At 56.1% G+C, this 21,791-nt stretch overlaps 1 protein-coding gene across 4 annotated transcripts; it reads right to left on the bottom strand.

Moving 5' to 3' along the window:
* Positions 1-158: 158 nt before the first annotated feature.
* On the bottom strand, positions 159-20,640 carry ZNF335 (zinc finger protein 335). Of its 4 annotated transcripts, none has more exons than XM_032350486.1 (28): positions 20,366-20,640; positions 19,439-19,689; positions 17,913-18,153; positions 16,775-16,882; positions 16,249-16,548; positions 16,023-16,157; positions 15,094-15,240; positions 12,843-13,095; positions 12,585-12,762; positions 11,499-11,611; positions 10,442-10,460; positions 10,199-10,315; positions 10,040-10,116; positions 9,783-9,943; positions 8,841-9,073; positions 7,831-7,924; positions 7,616-7,710; positions 4,305-4,564; positions 3,267-3,378; positions 2,806-3,180; positions 1,872-2,014; positions 1,636-1,790; positions 1,441-1,544; positions 1,286-1,363; positions 991-1,074; positions 846-911; positions 680-761; positions 159-593 (listed from the first exon to the last, which is right to left on the bottom strand). In XM_032350486.1, exons 2-28 carry the CDS (start codon positions 19,637-19,639, stop codon positions 466-468), a joined length of 4,059 nt encoding a protein of 1,352 aa, XP_032206377.1. In that variant the 5' UTR covers positions 19,640-19,689; positions 20,366-20,640; the 3' UTR covers positions 159-465. The 4 variants fall into 4 exon arrangements, with proteins under 4 accessions (XP_032206377.1, XP_032206379.1, XP_032206380.1 ...); XM_032350488.1 differs by having other exon boundaries at positions 15,097-15,240; XM_032350489.1 differs by having other exon boundaries at positions 16,775-16,852; positions 20,366-20,639.
* Positions 20,641-21,791: the final 1,151 nt, after the last annotated feature.

Here is a 21,791-nt window from a genome sequence, read left to right as displayed (position 1 = left end):
TATCAGGCCTCTGCCCCACGGGCCTGCCCTGCTGCTGGGCCACCACACTTAAAGGGGGGCAGGGCGGGCCTCACTGGGGGGCCAGGCAGCTCTCCTGAGCTATAATAGGCTCTTCCTTCTTTCCATTTCCCAAGTCCTTTCAGACAAAAATAAGATGGTCAGGACTGGACTCTGGTCCCTTTATTGAGACTGAGGGGCCAGTGGGTCCATCCAAACAAAAATAAATTTCTCTCCCCAAAGCCTGCCTGCAGGCTAGGACACCCGGCATGTCCTGGCCGGGGCCCATGGCTGTCCCCTAAACCCAGCAGCACAGGTCTGGCTCTCTCAGAGTGATGGGATACTGGCTGCTCAGTGTGCAGAGACCCTAGGTGAAACAGGGAATGGAGTCCCAGCGGGTCCCACTCCCCCCCACGCCCCCAGCATGGCTGGCCCCAATATCCACAGTGTGTGTTGGGCCCACAGGGCTCAGTCGTCGGTCAGGGTGATGACGTCGTACTCGATGCCCTGGTGCTGCAGCTGCTGGATGTGTTCAGGCGCCGCCTCTTCCGCACCAAACAGGCCCTGGGCTTGGGCCATGGCAGCATCGGCCACCGCTGCCAGGGGAGGGGAGAAGACGGTGAGCCTGAGGCCCCAGAAGCTTGCCCTGGGTCCCCATGGGCGTCAGGCTCCCACCCCATACCTGTGACAGCTGAGTGTGCAGCAGCCTCCAGCTGGGCCTGTGTGACCAGCTGCTGGCCTGGGGACACAGGCACATACTGGATCTAGAGTGGAGAAACCAGTGAGACACAGCCTTGGAGAAGCTCTGCCTGTGCCCCGGCTCCACCTGATCCCCCCAGAGGCCCTACCTGGGACTCCTGAAGGAAAGGGGCCCCTTGTTCATACTGGATGTGTGTGATCTGGCCTTCCTGTACCTGCAGAGGGGAAGGCAATGTGGTGATTGAGGAGACCGTACACCCTTCCCCTGCCCTCCCCTGCCCAGGCCCGGCCTACCTGGATGTGATGGCCCTCTGGAACCACCACATATTCCTGGGGGAGCAGGTGCTGGACTCCATCCTGGGAGATGATGTACTGTACCTGGAAAAGGGTGGAGATGAGGCAGGTGCGGCGGCCTTGCTGAATCGGGAGCTTAGCAAGGAAGACTGAGCAGGGGGCCAGGGACACCCACCATCAACAATGGCGGCTGCAAGCGCGAACCCACGGAGCAGTGGTTTGCAAAGCACAGTTCCTCCCTGAAGTGGGGCCTGGGGGCAGGCGGAGGGAGGGCAGTGCTGGCGGAGGTGCTCACCTGATTGTCAGAGGTCACCAGGTGCTGCACCGTCTGGCCGTCTGCGGTGGTGATCTCCTGGATGTAGGTGGCTTCTTCCTGCCAGGACCAAGCCAGCTCCAGCCTCGACTCTGTGCCCCCACCCTGGCCCGTGACTTCCCAGCCCAGGAGCTCACCTGATTGGTCACGGTCTGCTCTTGGGCCACAATGATGTGTTCCTGGCCTAGTGCCTGCTGTAGCCGCTCTGGGCCCAGGACCCCATGGCCGGACTGGAGTGCAGCTGGGCAGAGAGGGAAGGGTTCTCACACAGGACTCGGGTGAAACCTGACATACCCTGGCCCCCCAACGCTGGTCCCCCAGGAGCAGCTCACTGTGCAGTGTGGCCAGCGTCTCGTCGTCACTGTTCAGGATGATGGTTTGGGTGGGGGTCCGGGCTGGGGTCCGGGCAGTCGGTGTCCCTGTCTTTCTCCCATCAGGACTGTGCAGCCGCTGGATGTGGAACTTGAGATGCCCGTTACGGTTGAAGCTGAGGGGGGCGGAGAGAAGGCTCAGGGGCGGCCCCATCACGCATGCCTAGCAGCCCCCGCCTGCCTGTCCCTGGCCTCACCGCTGCCCGCAGAGGTGGCACGCGAAGGGTTTCTCATTGGTGTGGGTCAGCATGTGCCGCCGCAGGTCCTTCTTGTTCTTGGAGGCAAAGCTGCACTGGCTGCACTGGTGGGGCCGCAGGCTTGAGTGCTGTGCCATGTGGGCCTGGAGAAGGGGCAGAGGCAGGGGTGCTGGCTGGGGGGCCACTCGGCACCACACAGACAGAGCTGTTGGGGAACCTGTCTGCAGGTGGGGACGAGCTGTGTAACAAGTACAAACCAGGCCAAGATCTGGCACTGCTGTGTACAGAGAGGAACAGGTCTCAGGGCCCGTCGTTAGGTCACTCAGAAAACCCCGTCCCTGCTCCCAGACTCCGTTTACCCCCGTATAAACATGAGATAGATGTTCAGATGAGGGGACCTCTGAAGGGCTCTTCCAGCCCTGACGTTTTAGGGTTCTGGGCCCTACTCCCCTCACTGCGCTGCTGTAAGGATCCAGTGCACAGTTGGTTCTGGAAATGGTAATCCTTGGGGGGAGGACTCCCGCGCAGAACATGCCCTCCTCGCCTTTTCCACAGTCTCCACCGCCTCCCTTGTACCTTGGACGCGCTCTATTCCAGACAACTGGCATTTCCCTAAGCGGCCTCCTGCCACCACCCCTGTACCTCTGCCCCCTCCCTGGCCCAGGTTGGCCAGCGCCAGCACCCCACGTCCACATGACCCGGTCCCTGTCTGCTCTGCCGCCTGTAGTCTGTTCACACCACACACACTGCTGGCCTTAGTCACCCTGTCTGGATGGGTTCCCCACCAGACTGAGATCCCCAAATGCTGAGACCTTGTGGAGTCCTCTCTGACCCTAGAAGGGGAAGAGGGCCCAGCTTGGGGGGAGTTCAGTTAAGCTCTGTTACACAAGTGGCCAAACGAGTGCCAGGGGAGGCATGGGGTGGCGGCACCTACCCGGACCTCGGGCCACTGGCGGGCACTGAAGGAGCAGTCGGGGCACTTGAAGGCACTAGGCCCAGCGTGGGCCCGTTTGTGGCTCTCCATCTCTGCTCGGCCAGGGAAGGCCTCAGCACAGATCTTGCAGGAAAACTTCTTCGATGAAGCCGCGGCTGCCGACGGTGGGGACGGTGGTACTCCCAGGCTCAGGGCTTTGCTGGCCGCAGGAGGTGGGGAGGCAGAGCCCTGGGGGTCTCCCACCCGGTGAGTCCTGGCTGGAGATGGGGGCTCAGGGCCATCTCTGGGCAGCCCCCCACACTGTAGCAGGGGCCACTTGGCTCCGGAGGCCAGGGAATCCGGACTTGGGAAGGAGATGGAACCATCTGCAGTCAGCTGTCGAGAGATGGGGGAGCATGAGGGCCTAAGGAGGATGGGGGAAGGACGGGACATGGGGGAGGGGTCGGCACCCCAAGCCTCACCTCGATGTGGTGTAGCTGGGTTCCATCAGCTGCCATGATGTAGTGGGTGCCGGCTTCTTTCAGGGTGTCGCTCACCACCACAGCCTGGGCTGCCTCCCCTGGGGGCTCCTCACTGCGGGCACCGAAGAGGGGAGGAGTGAATTCTAATGGGACGGAAGGCCAAAGGAGTCCCCTTCCCCAGAAAAGTCATCAAAGGAGGGGTGACTGCCACCACGGGTGGACTCCCTGGTTTGAATTCTGGCTCTCCCCTTTTCCAGCTGAACCTCAACAGCCTCTTCCATAAATGGTGACTATAGGTCCTGGGCTCCCCTAAAGTGCAGGGCGGCAGTGAGGCTGAGAGCCCAGGGGTCCAGGCCAGTCTGGCCAAGTGCAGCAGCAGGAGGGCCAGTGGGGGGAGTGGGGAGGCAGGCCCAGCAAGTACCCAGAGACCAAGAGCAGATGGCAGACGCGGAGACTGGGCTGCCCGCCGTCTGCCCAGGGATCCCAACCACACACTGCGGCGCTACAGTGCTTAGATTAAACGCTTTCTCAGGCGGCCCGGGAGTTCAGTGAGCATACAAGTATTTCTGCCCCGAATTTGCTCAGTGCGGAGGAAGCCGTGTGCTGCTGCCAGGCCTCCAGTGCCAGCGAGGAGCCGGAGTTTGCTTCGAAGCTCAGAACTGGACAGCCCCTTAGGGATCACCAGAACAGAGAGCATGTGACTCCAGAACCAAGGGGTCGATGGCTCACTCACTGCCTGTCTGACCTTAAGCAAGTCACTCAATGTCTCTTATTTCTTCACTTGTAAAATAAGAGAAACGTGGACCTCACGAGAAAGGTTTAAGTGAGTCCCCAAACGTTCAGCTCCTGGAACATCTAAGTGGCCAAGAAATAGTAGCTTCCAATCTCCTGAGAAAGATAGGACTCCTATGGCTCATTATGTTACGTGTATGAGGATTTTTGCCTCCTGCCAACTAGGCTCGGGTGGGCAGAGCCCTCCTCCGAGGCCTCCCGGTGCACCTACCAAACTAAAGGGGCCTTGCAGGCAGCAGGTCTCACCTGTAAGGCGTGCCAGGAGCCGATGTCCCCTCCTCCATAGGGGGTGCTGTGATGACACTGTAGCCAGTCCCACCGAACGGGCCAGGTGCCAGGGTGATCTGCTGTAGGTCAGGGGGGCCTAGCTGGCTCTCTGCTGCCACACTGCCTCCGGGCTCTGCCACATGGAGAGTTACCACCTGCGGAGTGGCCCCTGCCGGGGAGGGCTGCCCACCCGGGGATGCCAACTCTGCTTCCACGTCCTCGGACTTCACCACAGCCACCTGTAACAGACCCGCTGGGCGTCAGGAGCAGGGGCTGTGGCAGAGGGGCTGGCATTCAGGGCCCTTCTCTACTTCGCGGCCTCAAAGCTTGCCCACAGTGCTGCCATCACGCACTTGTACAGTCCCAGCCGTATGCTCTTTCTAAAGCACCCTCTGGCTCTCCAAGCCCCACCCAGCAACTGGAAATAAACTTAGCAAGACCAGGATAGTGCGACACTGCCCTCCAGGGGCAGCTGAGCAAGTCTGCAGACATCCGTGGGTCTCGCACTTGGAATGGGGCAGGTACTGGCCCCCTGGGGTGATCTGTCAGGGATGCGACTAACCAGCCCACAATGAACAGCACAGGGCTCCTGCAACAAAGAACTATCTGGCACAAAAGGCCAAGATTGAGAAATCCTAAGGTAAAGGGACAAGTGGCCAACCATTTTAGAAAAAAAAGGGCTTGACCTCACATCTTACTCCAAAGTCTGCTTCAAATGGATCAAAAACTGAAACATAATAAGAGGAAAAAGCCTCTAAAAATATGAAGAGAAAATGTGGGTAAGTATTTTTATGACCTGGAGTGGGAAGATTTTTTCTAATCAGCAAAACAAACCATAAATTGAAATCAGAAAACAGAGAAATGTGGTTTTAACAATGCATACGAGAGAGAAGTCTCCTTCATATGTAAAGAGCCTCTGCAAAGTGATAATAAAAAGACCAACACGGGCAGCTGGGCGGCACAGCTGGTGAAGCGTCTGACTCTTGGTTTCGGCTTAGACTGTGATCTTGGAGTCCTGGGACTGGACCTCATGTCGGGCTCTGGGCTCAGGAGGGAGTCTGTTAAGGTTTTCCTTTCCCCCTGCAACCCCATGCCTCATGCACGTTCTCGTGCTCTCAAATAAATAAATCTTAAAAAAAAAAAAAAAGACTAATAGCAAAACTGATACAGGACACAAACATGTCAGTCAGAGAATAAATAAATGGTCCGTGAACATATAGAAAGTAGTTCAATCTCGGTTATGGTCATAAAATTATAAATTAAGGTCATGAGGGGCATCTGGCTGGCTTAGTCAAGGAAGCATGTGACCCTTGATCTCAGGGTTGGGAGTTTAAGCCCTACTATGATCGGGTATAGAGATTACTTAAATTAAAAAAAAAAAAAAAAGAAAAAGACCATGAAATATACTTCTAATGTGTAGAAGATATTTATAAAAAGACTGGAGACACCCAGCACTCAGTGCTGGCAAAGGTGCAGGGACACACACTCTAGTAGTGGCAGTCACAGAAACTGGCCTATCTCTATGAGGCTTCTTACCTTCAGACCCACCAATTCTACTTCTAGGAGACTTTTTTTAAACTAAAAAATGTTTAGGAGCACCTGAAATATACACGCACTAAAGCACTGCCTTTGATTAATGAGGAACTGGAACCAACCAACCAGTAAATGACGGCCTGAACGTAACAACATGGGGAGGACGGGAAGATGTGGAGATGTGTCGTGGCACTGGTGGAGGAGGTCTGCAGGCCAGCAGCCAGACCATGCCTCACGTGTGCCGAGTGAAGGAAAGTGGGCTGCAGATGAGCATGAATTGTGTGATCCCACTTCTTAAAAGATTTATTTATTTGAGGGAGAGAGCACGCGTGCATGTATAAGCAGGAGGGGCAGAGGCAGGAGAGAGAATCTCAAGCTGACTCCGCGTTGAGCACGGAGCCCAATGCGGGGCTCAATCTCCTGATCCTGAGATCATGACCTGAGCTGAAACCATGAGCTGGGATGCTGGCGCTTAACCGCTGGGCCACCCAGATGGCCCTGCTGATCCCATTTTTTTAAGGAACACAATGTCTCTGTGTTAGTGTGCACATGGACGAAACTGGAGAAATGCTTATTAGCCCATTTACAGAGGGTGGGGAGAGATGTTAAGGACTTTCACTTTCTGTATAGAACATTTCCTAATGTCCATTTTGATTTTTTTTCAAACACACCTATTTTCGTAATCAGGGGCGGGGAGGGGAAATGTTATGTACTAATAACACGGGAGCAGCAGACAGGGCAATAGAACAGAACCCGTCTGGACACATGGCAATCGACATCATGATAAAGGGGACATCTGCAACCACTGGGGAAGATTATTTCATATACTGCACTGGATAACTTTTGGGAAAAAAAGTAAAGTTAGTCCCCTACCTTTCTGCATACACCAAAAATAAATTCCAGGTGGAGTAAAGACTTAAGTGTAAAAAATGAAACCCTAAGAAGAAAATACAAATGAATGTTCATATAATCTTGGGGTGAAGGAGGCCTTTCTAGGAAGGATATCAAAGGAAAAACTATAAAAGACAGACTGAACTATCTAAAAATGTGCAACCTCTATATACCCCCAAAGGGACCACTGAAATCCTAGGAAGCGCTCCAGTCTGACACCAGGCTCCCTCTTGCACAGAATTCTGTCTTCTAGACCCCCAGTGGCATGTTACTGCTCCAGGTTCTTGGAATTTAACATCTCAAACACAGATTCTACCTGTTTTCACAAGGCTCGGAGCAGGGAGGCAGCAGGGGCTAACAAAGCTCTCCCTGCCTCATAGGAGGGGGGCGGTGCGGGGGTGGGGGGCGGGGTAAGAGCGACCCCAGGCGGCTGGGCGGAGGGAGGAGTTCCGATGAGCTGGGGGAGGATCTGCCAGGGCTGGAGGTGCCCCGGCAAGAGAGGCTAGAGAGGAGACAGCCCGGGAGCCTCCCGGCTGTGCCAGGTGTCGCCGGGTGAGGGCGCCAGGCTAGATGGGAAGCTGGTTTGGACCCACCACACAGGGAGGCTGCGGAGCTGGGACACCCGTGCCGACCAGGGCCTCCAGAGCCACAGGGGCGGCACTAACCCGCGCCCGCAGAGGTCACGGGGACGCGAGCCCTGCGGGAGCTCCTCGGACCTCCCTGGCCCAGAGGAGCCCCCTCCTCCGCGTTTGCTCCCACGGTTTTGGTGGACCGTCTCCCGGGCTAAGTGGGGGTGCCCTGAGGGCCCGCCTCGAAGGCGGCTGCAGAGGGTTGGGGGATGGAGAGGCGGCCCAGGGGCGACTCACCTGCAGGGCTGTGCCCCCTAGCTCCCGCTGGGCGCTCATGTTCAGCAGCAGGTCCAAGGCCGTCTGTGTGGCCATTGCCGTGGACTCCTCAGCGCCTGGGTTGGGGGAGACGGGAGCCTGAAAGCTGGCCACCACCCCCTCTCCTGTCAAGGGGCCCCAGCGTGAGCCCGGCTCCCGCCCAGATCCCCAGGCCTCCACCTTCCCCCAGAGCTCACCTTGCTGGTAGATGATGGTGGCGCCACCAAGCGTGTCAGAACAGAGCAGTGGGGGGGTCTCGGGTGCCTGGAAAGGTGCTGCTTCTGGGGGAATCTGTGGGGTGGGGATGTGGCCAAGCCTGAGAGGGGGCAGCTCGGAGGCAAGCACTGGTTGCCAAGAGCCTCCTACCAGTTGAGCGCTTTACATGCGTCGGCTTGTTTCATCTTCACACAACTACGTCTAAAAGGATTTCTCAGCTCAGCACTCCCGAGGAACAGACCCAGGCTCAGAGAAGCGACAGGCTACGATTCCACCAGTAGTAAGCAGCAGAACTAGGGTCTGAACACAAGGCTGACCCCTGAGCCTGTGTTCTACCTGCACCTAGTGGTGGTTCATCTTTTGAGGCAGGGGAGGGGGAAGCAACGTTCTCAGCTATGAGACTACTTCCTGGCCTGCCTTGCAGCTAGGTAGTGTGGCCTTGTGGCTAAGCACAAGCTTCTGGTTAAGTTCACCGGGAAGACAGATGGGGAGATGGCAGGCTTCCTTTCTGCCTTTCTTCCATCCCTTCCTCCTGCTTCCTGCCTGGGATGTGGCTAGAAGGCTGGAACTCCTGCAGCTATACTGGACCATGAGGCCACCACAAAGATGGAAGTCATATGCCTAGGATGGCTGGGAAAAAATATTGACAGAGCTTGGTCCCTGATGACTGACCATGGAGCTGCCACACTAGCTCTGGGCTGCTGACCTTTGGGTTCATTTCTGAGAGAATGATAAACTACTACAGTTAAGCCACTGAGGTCTCATTCTCTATTTCTAGCCCTGGAAAGCCAATCCCACTGTGAGCTTATTAGGGCTGACAGGTCTGTGACCTCATTGACTCTTTACCATAATCGGAGAGGCGGGGACCATTTTTTTGTCCCCAACATGACAGTGAGGATGCTGGGGATGGGAGAGGTGACGGGACACTGTCATCCTGGCCCATGCCCCACTCCCAGTCCCCTCTGTCTGCTGCATGCTTGGCTGAGCTTACCTCAGGAGGGCCCGGGGAGCTTGGGGGTGGCCCGGGGGCTGCGCTGTGCTGCTGCTTTAGCTCCTCAATCTGCTGCAGAGAGAAGAAGGGGCGACGGCGGGAAGGGGGCTCCTCAGGGTGGCGCCGTCCCCACTCCTCAAAGCTGCTGGCGTGTCGGCAGCGCACGTGCAGGCGCAGGTTCTTCTTGTGCCGTGTGCTGAAGTGGCAGTATTCACAGGCAAAGGGCTTGGCCCCTGTAGGCACAGGCAGACGGACGCTTGGGCTTTCCCACCCCCCACCCCCAGGGCAGGAAGCCTTCCATGGGCCCCGGGCCTCTCCAGCTGTCTCCCCGCCAGTGTTGCGCACCCCAGCTTGTTCTGGTGGCCAAGGCCAGACAGGAACCAGGCCCACCCTCCACACTCACAGCCTTCCTCGGAGAGTCCTAGTTTCACATCACGGACCATACACTTCTCTTATGAATCACTGCCCCCCAGGTAGACAGGAATCTGGCCCCCGGGCGTGTCTAATTTCCCCCAGCGCGCCCATCAGAGGCACAGGCCCCAAGGAGGAGAAAGAACCAACTATTTCATGCACCTTCTGCGTGCGTGAGGACGGGGCCCCCGTGAGCACATCTCCCGTCCGGTACCCAGCACAGATAGGGCTCAGGGAACAGAGCTCACTGTTACAACCATCACGTGGTAGGTATTCCTGATGCCCCTTGCACAGCCAAGGAAGGCTCAGTCTGGGCACGGTGGCCCATGACCATGCAGAGAAGAGCCGGCTAAGCTGAGTTGTAAGGGGGAGATTCCCTTACAACCGAGCAGCCGAGGCCACTCTCACGGCAGGATGGGGCTGCTGGTGGGACAGGGGCTGCCGAGGTGGAGGAAGAAGACAGCACTGAGGCTGCGACTGCGGGCAGGGTGAGTGGAGGGCTCACCGCGGTGGGGGCGGGGCTGGCCTGACCTGTGTGCTTAACAGCCACGTGGGAGAGCAGGAAGTCCTCCCGGAAGGTGCGGTAGGGGCAAAAGCTGCACTTGAATGGCTTGTCACTGACATGGGACAGCTGGTGGTTCAGGAGTGCCTTCTTGTCCTCACAAACAAACTCACAGAACTCGCACTTGAACCTGGCGGGGATGAAAGGGAAGGAAGCTCAGCAATCACGTGGGGCGCTGGGGCCGGGTACTCCAGCCCGGGGGTCCCCTCCCTCCTCGGGGATATACCTGCGGTTGGCAACAGCTTGGATGTGTGTGAGCAGGTGCATCTTGAAGGTGTAGCGCTTCTTAAAGGACTTTCCACACTGTGAGGGGTAGGGTGAGTTAGATGGGGGGACTGTCCAGGGAGACCCCTTCACCCTGCCCCCAGCTCTTGGCCCCAGCCACCTTGTCACACATGTGGGGTTTCTCAGTGCTGTGTGTCTTCATGTGCTGTGTGAGTCTCTTCTGCATCGGATAGATACGGCCACACACAGGACAAGGGAAGGAGCTCAGCTTTGGGGCCTGGGAAGGGACAAGAAGGGACCAGATGAAGAAAGGAGAAGAGAGGGTGAGACCTCACTTCCTGCCCCCACCCTCACAAGCAGCCCTCAAGCAGGCTCCCTTCCTGGGCCAGGGTCCCAGACTCACCGGGTCTGGCCTCTTCTTCCTGCGGGCAGAAAGGCATAGGAGTCAGACCATTGCTTCCCCAAGCCCACCTCAAACCTTCTCCCATTGACCGGACCCACCCTCAGCTCTGAGAGTTTCTAATGCCCACCCAAGCGCAGGGTTTCCCCAAGTGGAGTTCGCTAAGAAATGCTAAGAGGCATGCTGTAAATAAATTCTAGAATGGTGCCTTCTTCCTTGCTTTGTCACAAAATAAAATGTGCATTTTAAAGCCCTGAGAAGTCCTGCAGAAAGAGTTAGTGAAACAGGTGTTTGAACTGATGTCCATAATTTTACCTCTCCCCTGCCTGCCCCGCGTTTTTTTAAAGAAAACCCGTAAGCATCATAGAGAGGAGGCTTTCCCACAAGCACATTTTGAAAGTCATTTTCCTGGGGCGCCTGGGTTGCTCCCAGGTGTTGAGCATCTGCCTTTAGCTCAAGTCATGGTCCCAGAGTCCATGGACCCAGAGTCCTGCTCGGCAGGGAGCCTGCTTCTCTCCCTCTCCCACTCCCCTCTACTTGTGTTCCCTCACTGTGTCTCTGTCAAATAAATAAATTTTTTTTAAAAATCTAAAAAAAACATCCCTGTCCTCGTGAACTACTGTATCCAACCTCAGCTCACGCAGCACGCCAAGCGGAGTGAACTCCTTCCTGAAGCTGCAGATCTAATGGCGACTCGGTGAGCAATCTCAGGGCCCCTAAGGATTCATTCCTCCACCCAGCTGTCCTGTGTCTGCTCTGTCCGTGCTCTGAGAGTTGGGAGTCTACAAGACCTTTAGATGATTTCCTGAACTCCTTTAGGTAGCCCTTCAACAATGACTGTCCCGATCTTACAAAGCAGGGAAGAGACGGGACAAGAGCCCTCCAAGCCCCAATACTGCTCTGAGCCAAGTGAGCTTGGATGAATGGCCTTATCTTTCTGCTGTCTGTAAGTGCTGCCAATGGCGTGGCCCAGGGCAGGTGCTCAAGTAAGGGGGAAACACGGTGATGCTGGGCCTCTGCTTCCTGCCCTGGCCCATTCTCCTGGCCTGCACGCACTGACCGGTCTCGACTGTGCACAGCTGCGTGACGGACCACGTCCTTCCGGTAGACACTGGTATAGCTGCATTCATCACACTTGTAGGGCTTACTGCCCACGTGATTGAACATGTGTTCCTAGGATAGAGGGGAACGACAGTGGGCTGGGTTTGGCCTCCCCTGTACCCTCAACCTGTGCCCACAGCCTTAGGGCTGCCGTGGGCGCAGGATCACAGAACAAGGGAGCTGGAGCCTATTAGGGCTGGGGACTCTCCCCAATAAGGGAACCTACTCTACGCTAGGCCCTATGCTGGCTCACCATGTGAGATGGAGGCTCAGAGGGAAGTAACCTTGGCCCCGAGTGACTTGGTGACTGCCAGAGCTTGGAGCCAAGCCCAAGCAGCACAGCTCCAGAGCCTATGCCCTCCCCACCACCCCTGGGGACAACCGTCCCCCAGCAGGGTTTTGGGAACAACTTCCAGGCCACGGGGCCCTGTCTTGAGGAATAACTGTGTGCAGAAAGCAGAGGGGCTCTGGCCTGTCCTTCAGGTACTCCCTACTGCGCTCAAAGGCCAACTCTCTGCCTTACTTTGGCCAGGCCAAGCCACAGACTCCTGGGTCAGTCAAATGGGAAAGTTGATACGCGCAACCTCTTCAGGCTGCATAGCCATGGAACTTAAGCATGTCTACCATGCCCTGGTAAAACGGCTTAGGGCTGCAGCCAGCCCACTGGCACCTTAGGTAAATGATATAAAAAGGAATTCATTTTTTGAGACACATTACTGCCATCTACTGGAAAGTTTTCTAACATACTAAACGAGACAGAACCCAGCTTTACTGTCATCCACCCATATGTGTGGTGATCAAGTAAATCTCTGCTGTCTGCACTGGGCACAGCACCTCTGAGGATGTGACACCACTACACAGTGTGCAGCCTGCACAACTGCCCATGCCGCCCACATCTGAACTTCAGCGCACAGCGGCACACCACTGAATGTGCCCTGCGGAGGAACAGGAGGGCCCCGCCAATGGCCTGTAAGCGCCACTCCATCTTCGCACTGCCCGCCAGCCCCTGCCTCCATCCCAGTGCCCCCACCCCCATGCTGCGTACCTTGAGTGAGGACCAGCGGCGGGAACGATAGCTACACTGCAGGCACCTGAAGAGCTGGGGGTCCCCGGCCTCGTGGGAGTTGACGTGGAAGCGCAGGTCCTCATGGGACAGGAAGCGGGAGCCGCAGATGCGGCACAGGAAGGGCCTCAGGAGCGGTTTGGGGGACTTGTAGTAATACCTGCCAGAAGGGCACAGGGGAGAGTCTGGCTGGGCTGTGCCCCTGGCTGTCTCCCCTACCCCCATCCCTGCTCTACATACTTGCGGTATTTCTTGCCTAGGAAGCGCCTGGAGGGCCGGCCACGGCGGCGGGGCGGGGCAGCAGGCTCATCCTGGCAGGAGGGGGCCGCGTTCTCCGCATCCGACTGGCTCACACCGGGGTCCACGGGGGCCCTGTCGGCCTTGCCCAGGGCAACCACGCATCCTGGACCCGAGGAGCTGGGAGCCTCGGGGTCTGGGGGCTCTGGAGGGCTCTGTCCACTCTGGGAAGTCACTAGAGGCTCTCCTTCCACACCTGCCATGGACACAGGTGCAAATCAGCTACGGACACACCAGGGCAGATGCTGACAGGTGTGCCAGAGGCCAGCCAAAATATCTCCCTAAACCACGGTCACAGACTGCTGATGGGGACATCAGGTCACCGGACAGGTGCAGGCGGCCCACAGTTAAGAGGGCAGTGTGGGCACTGGCTGCCGACTAGCATAGCACAACCCCCGCCCAGCAGTCCGCAGCAGCAGCAAAAGAGCTGGGACCTCCCTGTTGAGAGACCCGTGTACTGCTTGAGCCTGTACATAGGACTTCCTTGTGTCCTCGGGCAAAGTCGTTGCCCTGAGTCTCATTTCCTCATCTGCCAAGTGGAGGTGATGACTGCTGAGCTAGTGACCTCATGGGAACATTCTATAGAGTCTGGGAGTGACAGCAGGTACTTTAACATTGGTTTTCTCTAGGGAGGCTAGCAGGCTGGAGGGCAGACAGGAAGAAGAGAGGAGGTATCACATCACTGTACATAATCAGAACCTCTAGAAGTCTGAGCAATCTCAATGTGTTACCCATTCAAAAACATCAGCAGCATTCCAATGTAACATTTTTAAATTTATCTATTTTTAAATTTTTATTTATTTGTCAGAGAGAGAGAGAGAGCGAGCACGCACAACCAGGCAGAACAGCAGCAGAAGCAGAGGGAGAAGCAGGCTCCCTGCTGAGCTGGGACCACCCCCCCACCCCGTCCGATGTGGGACTCGATGCCAGGACTCTGGGATCATGACCCGAGCCGAAGGCAGCCACTTAACCAAATGAGCCACACAGGGCTTCCCTCAATATAACAATTTAAGAATGAAAAGTGATCTAGGGGCACCTGAGTGAACCTAGATCACTGGCTGGCTCAGTCGGTTCAGTGCCTGGCTTTGGCTCAGGTCACAATCCTGGGGTCCTGGGACTGAGCCCCGCACTGGGCTCCTTGCTCAGCGAGGAACCTGCTTCTCCCTCTCCCTCTGCCCCACTGCTCCCCTGGCTTGTGCACCCTCTCTCACTCACTCTCTCTTTCTTAAATAAATAAAATCTTTTAAAAAGAAAATGAAACGTGATCTAGACAATCCTGGTGACATTCTGCTTCTTGAAAGGGGTGCTGGCTATATAGCGGTATTCCCCTTGTCAAAATTCCCAAGCTGGACACTTAGGATATGTGAGCTTTCCCATACAGATATTAATAAGGTTTTTAAAATCTTATTTTTAAAAGGATGCTAAAAAAAAGTAAGAATCTCCCCTCGACTCCATATACAAAAACAGCTGCCATGTATTTTTGTGTCTTTACACCTCAGAGCAATCCTGAAAGGCAGGTGCTATCACCTCCATTCATCAAAAGGCAACAGGGGATTCAAGAGGCAAAGTCACATGCTGTGGGTCACACAGCCAGTAGGTGGCAGAGCCATTATGCCCATGGGGCTTTCCAGTCCACAGCTTGTAATGCTCCAAGTCAGGGCTCCCTAGACACAGTTTTAGGTCTCAGACTGCTTCTCATTTCAGTAATCATACTTAAAATTTATCTTCTGGGGCGCCTGGGTGGCTCAGTGGGTTAAAGCCTCTGCCTTCGGCTCAGGTCATGATCCCAGGGTCCTGGGATTGAGCCCCGTATCGGGCTCTCTGCTTGGTGGGGAGCTTGCTTCCCCCTCTCTCTGCCTGCCTCTCTGCCTACTTGTGGTCTATGTCTGTCAAATAAATAAATAAAATCTTTAAAAAAATAAAATAAAATAAAAAATAAAATTTATTTTCTATCTTCTTAGTTCAGTTATAAAAGTTCCAACTTCTCCTGTGCTGTGACACCTTACCACTTTACCACTGAGGAACCTATCACTTCTTAACTCAGGGTTTCTCCAGCTCGGTCTGAAAGGGCTGGCCCTTTATGAGGAGGCCTGCAGGTCTCCTAGGTTTGCTATGTGCTCCCCTGCATGGCACACTTGGTCCCCAAGGCTCTACAGAAGGTGGACAGGTGGCCCCACCTACGACCAACTCTCACCACCTGGGAGGTCCAAGGTCTCTAGCCGAGGCAGCTTCCGAGGCCGGCCAGGTCTCCTTCGGGGTCTTGGCGTACTGGGAGTTGGGCGCTGGGGCCGTAGCTGCCGGCCCCGGGGCTCATCCTCAGCCGGATTGTAGTCACTGTCCTCTGTGGGGACCACAAGAGAAGGTGGGTATCAGTCCTGGGCCCATCCTTTCAGGCCTGACCCCTGGCCCGGTTTCGCTGGGAAGAGGCTCTCTTCCCATCCCTGCCTGCTTCTCCTCCAAGCCCACCAACCAGTTGATGCCTCCTTCAGAAAGCCCTCCTGACCTCCCACTGGCTCTGAGTACCTCTAAGCCCCTGCAATCCTTTCTCTGCACTTTCCCAGACTCCTACCACTAACTCAGCACCACTGTATGAACTAGAAAAAGATGCCCCTTCCTTAAGACACTTTACAGCCGTTGTTAGAAAATAGTTGGAATAAACATTCAAATCTACAAACTCTGATGACGATGCTCTCCAGTGCAGGAGCCACTAGCCATATATAATTGAGCACTCATACTTGGTCTACACTGAGACACTGGATTTCCAAAAACTAGTATAAAAAAGGGAAGTAAAATATCCCACTGATAATTATGATTAAGCTTCATTTTATCTTTTAAACTACTTAAATATAGCTACAAAAAAAGTACACGTGGCTGGTCTTCTACTTCTGTTGCACAATTGTGAATGTGGCCCTCTTAGATGTGGTGCTTATTTTAGTGTACAGCCTGCACAACTGCACACAGAGATCCTGACCCCAATGCCCCAACTTCTGTCTTATACTGGAGGCACCTGCATGGCTGAACTTGTGCCGATTCCTCTTTCCCAGCCCTCCACGTGGGCCAGATGCAGCTAAGTATTTGCAGATGGGTATGGTGGTGGTACGCCTGGGAGCCACAGTGGCCTACCCTCTAAGTCATCGATGGCGCCGGCATCAACGATGTCATCATCATCTTCCTCCTCTGGCCCCTCTTCCTCCCGGGTCTTGGCTGAGGTGCCCCACTTCCGCAGACGCCCCTTCTTCCCAGCTGCAGCTGCCGCTGCTGCAAAGATCAGAGAAGCTTTGCCACGTCTGAGTCTCGGCTCTCCACCCCAACCCGTGCAGCCCAGCCAGCCAGGCAGCTATCAGTGCACCTGGTCGGAAGTGCCGCTCCCGCATGTGGCGCAACAGCGTGGCTTTGGTGCTGCTCCGGTACTGGCACATCTTGCACTTGAACTGCTGGACCACCACCACCTCCATCATGGCCTCCAGGCTCTGCAGGTCTGGCTCCTCAGTGCCAGAGCCTGGGGGTGGCTGCGCGGGGGAGCCGGGTCTACCCTGTGTCTCCTCTGGTGGCTCCAGGCACGTGGATGTGGGGCCATCAGCCAGGGCCTCGATGGCTGCCAGGCTGTGGGCCAAGGTGGAACTGGACATTGGCGAAGCCATGGGGGCACCTGTGGGTGGGTGAGGGCATCAGAGGAGAGGGGAAACAGAGGGGTAGGTGGGCCACGAGTGACAGCTGCCCCTCCCAGGCAGGACCAGGGATCCTAGAACCCAACTCCCCGGAGAGGGAGCAGTGGACAACCTGCCAAGATCACACAGTGTGTCTGTGGAGGAGCCTCCCTCTCCAGCTCCCTCACTCACTGCCCGGCTCCCCGGGGCTGCTGCCCAGGGTCTTACCATCGTCTGGGCCCTGCAGGATCAGGTACCGTGCCGTCTCTGCCCCGCCATCCTCAGCACTGGTTACTGTGATACAGCCTGGGCGGAGATGGGGGAGGGGAGTCCCAGATGACAATGACAACTGTTACTGCCCACGTTCATTCTGGCTCACCTGCACCAACTACGATCCAGCTGCGCTGCCCTGCCCTCCCCCGCCCTGAGCTTCACTTGCACCCTGTCCTTGCCCGTGCACCCCTGTCTAGAGCAGGGCTGTAGGGAGGACTGGTGTGACAGGCTGGCCGAGCAGCTGGCTCACCATCGCACAGATGCCATGGCTACCCCAGCTGCCCCACCTCTGACCTTTAACTAAAACCTGGAGAGTTGGGGTGCCTGGGTGGCTCAGTGGGTTAAAGCCTCTGCCTTCAGCTCAGGTCATGATCCCAGGGTCCTGGGATCGAGCCCCACATCGGGCTCTTTGCTCAGCGGGGAGCCTGCTTCCTCCTCTCTCTCTCTGCCTGCCTCTGCCTACTTGTGATCTCTGTCTGTCAAATAAATAAATAAAATCTTAAAAAACAAAAAACAAAAAAACCTGGAGAGTCCCCCTCCCTGTCTCAAACTCCCCCAAGGTCAAGGCCTAGCCCCTTTACCACTTTCTCAGGGTTGGCTTCCCACATGACCCCAAGGCTTTTTCAAGTTTGTGGCCTTTATATACATCATTGATAACAGAGGGTACAGTGTGGTAAATCACGAGTACAGACTCTCACAAGCTCCCCTCTGAGCCTGTGGCCCCCGACCTGCTGGTCTCAGTGGGTCCTCTGTACCTGAGACTTCTCTTCTAGGCCGTGAGGATGATAGCACCTATCTTTTGGGGCTACCGGGAGAATTAATGAGGTACTGTATGTAAAGTGCTTAGAGCAAACCCCAGTACATAGCCAGGTATTATAGTTTCCATGTTCATTCAGTGTTTATCAATGCCAAGCATGATATGACAGTGTTTCCAGAAATCTTCACCTCATTTACCACTATGAGACAGGGGCTACTGTGTCCATGTGACACACTTAGAGCGATAGGGTTATCTGCCTAAGTTTGCACAGCTGGCTCTGCTAGACCCCACAGGAAAGCCCCATGGGCTGACTCTCGCTGCCTCTGTGGGACTCACTTGGGATTAGGTCCGGCCCAATGGTGGACTCGATGATCTTGTCGATGGCTGAGCCCAGGTCTGAGGAAGAAGCCGTGCAGTCAGACACCAGCATGTTGGGGTCGGGGAGTGCGCTGGAGTGCACCAGGGCTGGGGGGCCACCTGTCACCCCTGCCACTGGCCCATGGGACACAGAAGATGAATCAGGCAGGTAGCCATGGGGCAAGGGGTCTGTGCTCGAGCTGCTCTCAGATACTTCCTCCTGGGTGACAGGAAACAAGGAGAGAGGAATTTCAGGAGCTGTAATGGGGCAAGGCAGTCGCCTGCCACCCACTAGATCGACCTCCATGGCCCAAAAACATGTGAGTGGAGCCATCCACATCGTCAGGCCCACTGATGACTGGTAGATGCCTCTCAGTCACAGAGCGAGCCACCAAAGAACAAGTTCCAGGGTCTCCGACTCTGGTCAGGTAAGAGGCCCCATAATCCCCACACCTACACAACAGCCTGGCAGAGCTATTTTCACGGAACTTTTGAATTAGCTCTTCTCTCTGCCTGAACTGCTTCTCAGCGTTGCACCATGGCTGATTCCTACCCCGCCTTCTCACCACCACTTAGCTGGTACCTCTTCTAGGAAGTTAACCCTGACCCCCAGGCCAAACGAGGACCTCTCTGTCCTGGGTGCTACAGTCACCTGTGTCCCCTCATCATGGTTCCCTCTGTAATGTAATGTCTCCTAGGTCAGACTGTACTTTCCATAAGGGCCAGGCCCACATCTGCCTTGTTCCCTGCTGTATCCCCAGAGCTCAGCACAAGCTGGGCACATGGTAGGCCCATCTCTGCTGAATCAACAAAACCCTTGGAGCCCAAAAGGGGTTCATTTTTGGACAGCTCTATACTGTGATGCCTTGGAAGTCATTCATTATCTTGCAGGTAATAAGAACAGTAATGGGTAATACTTCCTGAATGTGTACTATGTGCTGAGCACTGTTTTAGTTGCTTTGCATGTATTAATTCATTTAATCCTCACAAAAACCCTATTGAGGCAGAGAAAACTGAGCTAGAAGTAGGGTAGCTTGTCCAAGATCAGAGAGCCAGGAGGAAATGATAAAGGTTTCACAGAACGTGTCCAAGAGTACTCCCTCTGAGGCCGGTCTTCCTGCTCCATTTTATAGACAGAAGAATGAGGCTCCCGGTGAATCAGAGTCGGGAGCCAAGATTTGAAGCAGGACACCTGCATCTCAAAGAGTGAGGACAGTAGGTAGTGGAGTGGATAAGACTACAGCTTAGATTTGAATCCTGGCTCTGTCGGCTCTCTGTGCCAGGGTTTCCTTACCTCTAAGATGTGCAAGAGTGATATATACCCCTTACAAGGTATGAGGCTTAAATGAGAAAATCCATGTTAGGGGCTTGGCGAGGTGCCTGACACACGATAAACCAAAAACAAGTATTAGTTACAAGCCAGCCTTTCTGGCTGCTTCCCTTGGCTGCCAGGCATGCTTCCTGCGGTCCCTGCCTCCACCCACGCCGGCCAGCAAGGTCCATACCAGAGAGCTGCTGCCGCGGTCGGAGCTTTGCCCCACGCCAGAGTCGTCGGCCTCCGCCGGCCCCCGAGCCGCAGCGGCGTCGCTGCTGTCGGCCGACACCGCTTCAGAGGTGCCCACGCCCAGGCCGCTCTCAGAGGGCTCCTCCGGCCGGCCAGGACCAGGGGCCGCGTCGCTACTGCTCTCCACCTCGTTCTCCTCCATTGGCTCGGGGAGCCGCCTGACAGCGAGGCGCAAGATCTGGATCCTTCACTCTGCGAGAGGAGGTGAGCGGGCTGGAACAGGTGGGCCTCCTCCCCGGCCCGGGCAACCACGGCCCACCCAGCTGCGCCCGTGTGCCCATTTTGCAGGTGCAAAGACTGAGTCTCCGACGGGAAGGGGCTTTCTCGTGTACCGAGAGACAGGAGCCTCGGGAAAACAGGACCGAGAAGCCTGGCCTCCCAGTCTGGAGTCCTTCCCCGTCCCCGGTAGGGGGGTCAATGGCCGGTAATCTTGACCCTCCTCGTCTCTCCTCCATGACTCCCGCAGCGTGGTTCGCTCTAAGAGCCGGCTCCGAGCCCAGTGGTTTGGCCCTTCGTCCCCCGAGTTCCCCCGGGTGCGGGGTCGGTGGTACAGCCCGCAGGCCCCCTGGGTCAGTGGCTCGCTCCCCCCTCCCCTGGTTCCCATGCGGAGGGGGCTGACAGCGACGGTCCCGGGGCCTGGCGACTCGGGGCTGTCCCCGGCGCTGCCTGCGCTCCAGGCCCGACGCCATCTTGTGGCGGCGCCGGGTTTCCGCTCAGGCAAGTGCGAGAGCGACTAAAGGGCCTGGGACCCCGGGGCCCTGTTCGGACAGCCCCGCCGGCCCGGGAGCTCGCCGCCGGCTATCCCCGCAGTCTGCCCCCACTTCGCGGCAGGGTGCAGTGGGGCGACCTGATTCTACCCCATGCTCACCTGACGCTTTCGTAGCCGCACTCCTCTCCGACTCCGGCATCGACGAGGTCGCCATCCTCTTTCCCCCGCTGCGGAGGGACCCGTCGGCCCACCGTAGGCCGGGACTACTTCCTACGCCGACCCAGAGAAAGACAGCTTTCCGGTGTGTCAGAAGTTTGCCCTGAGGCCTCAGAACCATGGCCCAGTCCCGAGAGAGTCTAGTATTTTATATGTTGTGAAGTATGGGTGACAGAGTCCGCGATGGATTGGGGACTACTTTCTGTCTTGGCGGAGGGCTACACTGGGAGTGGTTATGTGACGTCACTGCTGGGTCCCTTCCCTAGGCCGCAGGGTTGGGCGCGGCGAAGGCTGCCCCACGAATTGGGGGCGTGGCCCTCAGCGGCCGGACCACGCCCCTCCCGGAACAACTACTAAGGGCTTGCGGCGCCGGGGAGGTTTTGACTTGGCCGGAGGGGAATAAACATTAGTCATTTCGTTTGGCTCAGGACCGATGACTTAACGCTCTTATCGAGCCTAATCGAATCCTTCCTAATTAGGTTTGATGTGTCCTGGGAGGAGGGGAACATACAGTCCTCGTACAGATGGGAAACTGAGGCCGGGAGATGGGAAGTGGCTGGTCCAAAGTCACATAAGGGCACTCCGGAGGCAAGGGCCAGTAGCTAGATTCGGGGAAATGCAGAGCAGTCAATACCCGGCCCTTAGTGAACTCTAGTCATACGGCATTAGTAGAGCTGGAGGTCGAGACAACCTTCACAGCCCTGCTTTGCAGCCCTTCAGGTTTGCCGCTCTTCTGATGGCGCAAATGCCATCTTTGGCACTACTTTCTCTCTTTTTTTGGCACTACTTTCTGTTTAAGCCTATGTATCATTTGGTGAGGGAGCCTGGTGCCTTGGTTTGTCCTTAAATCTGTGTTACACGAGTTATTTTCCTCAACTGAAAAATATAAATGGGTCGAGGGCAGGAAGACTTCAAAAAACTGTTTAAAAAAAAAATCAACCCTATTTAAAAAGGCAAAGTGTGCTTCGAGCTGTTATAGTTTGTGTGTACTTGAGTATGAGGGCGTTTCCCTGGTCCTTTACTAGAAGCAGGTTTTCATAGGGGGGATAGAGCATGAGGCCTCTGGATGGGCTGGGTCCCCTCTTCACCCCTCCCTCCCATCCAGCAGGACCAGGCCCCCAGAGCAGGCCTGGAAAGCTAGGCCAACAGTGGCACGATGGCAGGTTGATTCTGCACTCCCTGCACAGGTTTCCAATGAGGACCTGATTTCTCACCTCTCCAGAGCCACCCCCAACCCTCACCACTTGCCAGTAGGATATATCCTGCTTCTGACCATGTCACTTCTCCCAAGGATGTTGTAGCCCCACAGCACGCATTCCCATCCCCAGCCCAACTAAGGCTCAGTCCTAACCTTGGCCTTTGCCACCGG

This window comes from Mustela erminea, chromosome 7 (assembly GCF_009829155.1).
Source record: "Mustela erminea isolate mMusErm1 chromosome 7, mMusErm1.Pri, whole genome shotgun sequence".
Taxonomy (NCBI): domain Eukaryota; kingdom Metazoa; phylum Chordata; class Mammalia; order Carnivora; family Mustelidae; genus Mustela; species Mustela erminea.
Note: the sequence above shows the minus strand (reverse complement) of the source record. Positions and strands in the feature narration are given on the sequence as shown.